This window comes from Vigna angularis, chromosome 11 (genome assembly GCF_016808095.1).
Source record: "Vigna angularis cultivar LongXiaoDou No.4 chromosome 11, ASM1680809v1, whole genome shotgun sequence".
Taxonomy (NCBI): Eukaryota; Viridiplantae; Streptophyta; class Magnoliopsida; order Fabales; family Fabaceae; genus Vigna; species Vigna angularis.
In genome coordinates, this window is record NC_068980.1 from 5,343,604 (window position 1) to 5,346,924 (window position 3,321).

The 3,321-nt window shown below is 33.0% G+C and overlaps 1 protein-coding gene across 1 annotated transcript; it reads left to right on the forward strand.

Annotated features, from left to right (window-relative positions):
* LOC108332352 (uncharacterized) lies at positions 1–3,321 on the forward strand. Its single transcript, XM_017567576.2, has 9 exons — positions 1–450; positions 576–762; positions 1,273–1,406; positions 1,499–1,611; positions 1,711–1,957; positions 2,416–2,571; positions 2,727–2,806; positions 2,902–2,951; positions 3,024–3,321. Exons 1-9 carry the CDS (start codon positions 58–60, stop codon positions 3,188–3,190), a joined length of 1,527 nt encoding a protein of 508 aa, XP_017423065.1. The 5' UTR covers positions 1–57; the 3' UTR covers positions 3,191–3,321.

Here is a 3,321-nt window from a genome sequence, read left to right on the forward strand (position 1 = left end):
TATACAAGCTCAAATCATTGTAGTCAAACCAGGATATAGCCTCAAACTCATTTGGCCATGGGAAGCATTTTGCAGTCATTTCAATGGCTTTTATTGTTCATGCTGACCATCTCAGTCAATGTGTATGCTTTCAAAATTCCAAGGTTAGGAACATGGCGGAGAAGCAAGGAACGTGACCCCCAGATCATTTCTTCTTCATCAAACTTCTCAGATGATTTCAAAACATTTTACTATACCCAAAGGCTCGATCACTTCAACTACAGACCTGACAGCTACCACACTTTCCAGCAAAGATATGTCATCAATTTCAAGTACTGGGGTGGAGCAAAATCAAGTGCACCCATTTTTGCATTCTTTGGTGCAGAAGCACCACTTGATGATGATGTATACTTTGTTGGCTTTCCCAGAGACAACGCTCCTCAGTTCAGAGCTCTTATTGTTTACATTGAGGTAACTACATGCAATCAAGATAACACCATTATTCATGACTTTACATAGTCTAATATTTTTTCAGTAATATTTAATAATACACTATTAACTTTTATTTATATATATGTGATTTTGTTTGTAAACAGCATAGGTACTACGGGAAATCAATACCATTTGGGTCAAGGGAAGAAGCTATGAGAAATGCAAGCACTCGTGGCTACTTTAACTCAGCCCAAGCAATAGCAGATTATGCTGCTGTGCTTCTGCACATCAAGAAAACTTTGTCTGCTCAGAATTCTCCCATTATTGTTATGGGAGGCTCTTATGGTGGAAGTAAGAAGTACTACATACAGTATCTATTACTTTTTTTTTCAATTTTCTATGTGCATATATATATATATATATATATATATATATATATATATATATATATATATATATATATATATATATATATATATATATATATATATGTGTGTGTGTGTGTGTGTAAACTTGGACTTGAATAAGGGCCAACAGTAAATTGTATTAGCATATAATTTCTGTTGGAAGTCATTTCACTTTACAAACCAGTTTCATAAAGTTGAATTAGACCTAAATTCAACTTTTGAACATGAATTCATTTATGGCATCAGATTGTTGATGGATAAATATCAGTAACTACATGTATATCAGATTATTCGTGTCATGTAGTTTAAAGCATAGTCTTCTGCATAATTGCAGCATGTCATTGCTGTCTGTATGGCTTTATCAGAGATATTAGTTTATTCAATTAAATTTTGATTTTGCTTATGTGTAAGAGGTGTTTCATTTAATTTCCCTTCTTATAAATATATTACGTAGTGCTTGCATCATGGTTTCGCCTAAAGTATCCCCACATTGCTCTTGGTGCTCTTGCTTCGTCAGCACCTATTCTTTACTTCAATGGCATTGCCCCACAAGCCGGATACTACTATATTGTGACAAAGGATTTCAAAGTAATATTCTTTTAATCTATATATGCAACTTTTTCCTTTCAAAATGATAATTTTTCTATTTGCAACTGATATGCGTAATTTGCATGGTTCAGGAAACTAGTGAGACCTGCTACCAAACTATAAGTAAATCGTGGTCTGAAATTGACAGAGTTGCTAAGAAGCCTAATGGTCTTTCAATTCTGAGCAAGAGATTTAAAACTTGCAAGTAAGCTTAGTTTGTGCACAACTACATTATCTTATTCATCTGATAACTATATAATTTGTTGATTAAAAAATTAATATAGTTTTGTTTTTTCTGTTTCAGGAAATTGAACAAAAGCTTTGAACTGAAGGACTACTTAGACTCTTTATACACTGACGCGGCTCAGTACGATTTCCCTTCTGAAAACCCAGTCAAGGTTATATGCAGTGCAATCGATGCAGCTGCTAAGAAAACCGACATTGTTGGCCAAATATTTGAAGGTGTTGTTGCTTTTATGGGACATCGTTCATGTTATGACATGAATGAATTTAATCGTCCAACTGAAACTTACATAGGTTGGAGATGGCAGGTAATTAAAGTTCTTTCGTCTCATTAAAAGCTTAATTTCAATCAGTATCAGAAATCATATTAAGTATAATTTTTTTAGTAATTATTATAAAAGGCAACACATTCATCATTCATATTATACTACTATGTTATAATTGATGCGGAAAATGTTATGTGTGATTAGAACTTTTTCTCAAAAGAAAGCCATCAATCTAAACACTTATTTATAAAACCTTATAAACTTCAGATTGGTTAGAATTTAACCTGTTTTACAAAAGTGGTTCTATTGAATGGTTTTAAAGAAATCATCAAACCTAACCACTTCACAATAATTATTCAACTCGACATGAATTAATGAGTGGTTTGTTTAGAACTTTTCTATATCAGTTCCATTCTTTTCAATGACAGTTCCATTTTTTTAAACATCCCTTAATGACACATTCATTACTTTGATTAATCTTTAATTAACTTCATTAACAGACATGCAGTGAGATGGTTATGCCAATAGGACATGAAAGGAATGATTCAATGTTCCCACCAGCACCTTTCAACATGAAGAAATTTGTTCATGAGTGTAGTAGCTTATATGGTGTTCTTCCTCGGCCTCATTGGGTCACCACCTATTATGGGGGTTATGTAAGTTTCTTCCATATATATATATATATAATCATTCTGCTCCATATAGAATATATAATTCTCCTAAACTAATGTTCCATAGTTGAATAGAAAACTGTTTTCTATGATTAGTATAAAATATTAATACTTTTTGGTGTATATGAAACAAAACGCAGGATTTGAAACTGATTCTCCACAGGTTTGCCAGCAACATCATATTCTCCAATGGATTGCGCGATCCTTACAGCTCTGGCGGGTACAGTAGTAAATATTTTCTTCAGAAACTATTATTTTATAGCTTCTTTTTCCAACTTGTTTCAATGAACCCTTATGTTTCTCCATGAATGGCAGGGTGTTGGAGAATATTTCAAATAGTGTCCTTGCTGTTACCACCGTAAATGGTACTTATCCTCCTTAAATCATATAACATTATAGACTTTGTTATGTAAATTTGATTAGAACAACAATTTCAGGGTGTCATTGCCTTGACATACAATCCAGAACAGCAAAGGATCCAGAATGGTTGGTGAGGCAGAGAAAGGAGGAAGTGAAAATAATGAAAGGTTGGATTACAGAGTACGAAGCTGATCTAATAGCATTCAGTAAACAAAGCAAAGCAGCAACACCGAAAAAAGGTTAATTGCTCCACCAACATTAAAAAGTAGAGTAACGAAGATTGTGGTGCTAAAGATGAACCCACAAAGTAAAATATTAGTGTGGGTTAGTGATGGATTGAAATTAATTAATAAATAAAGAAATAGATTATTATAA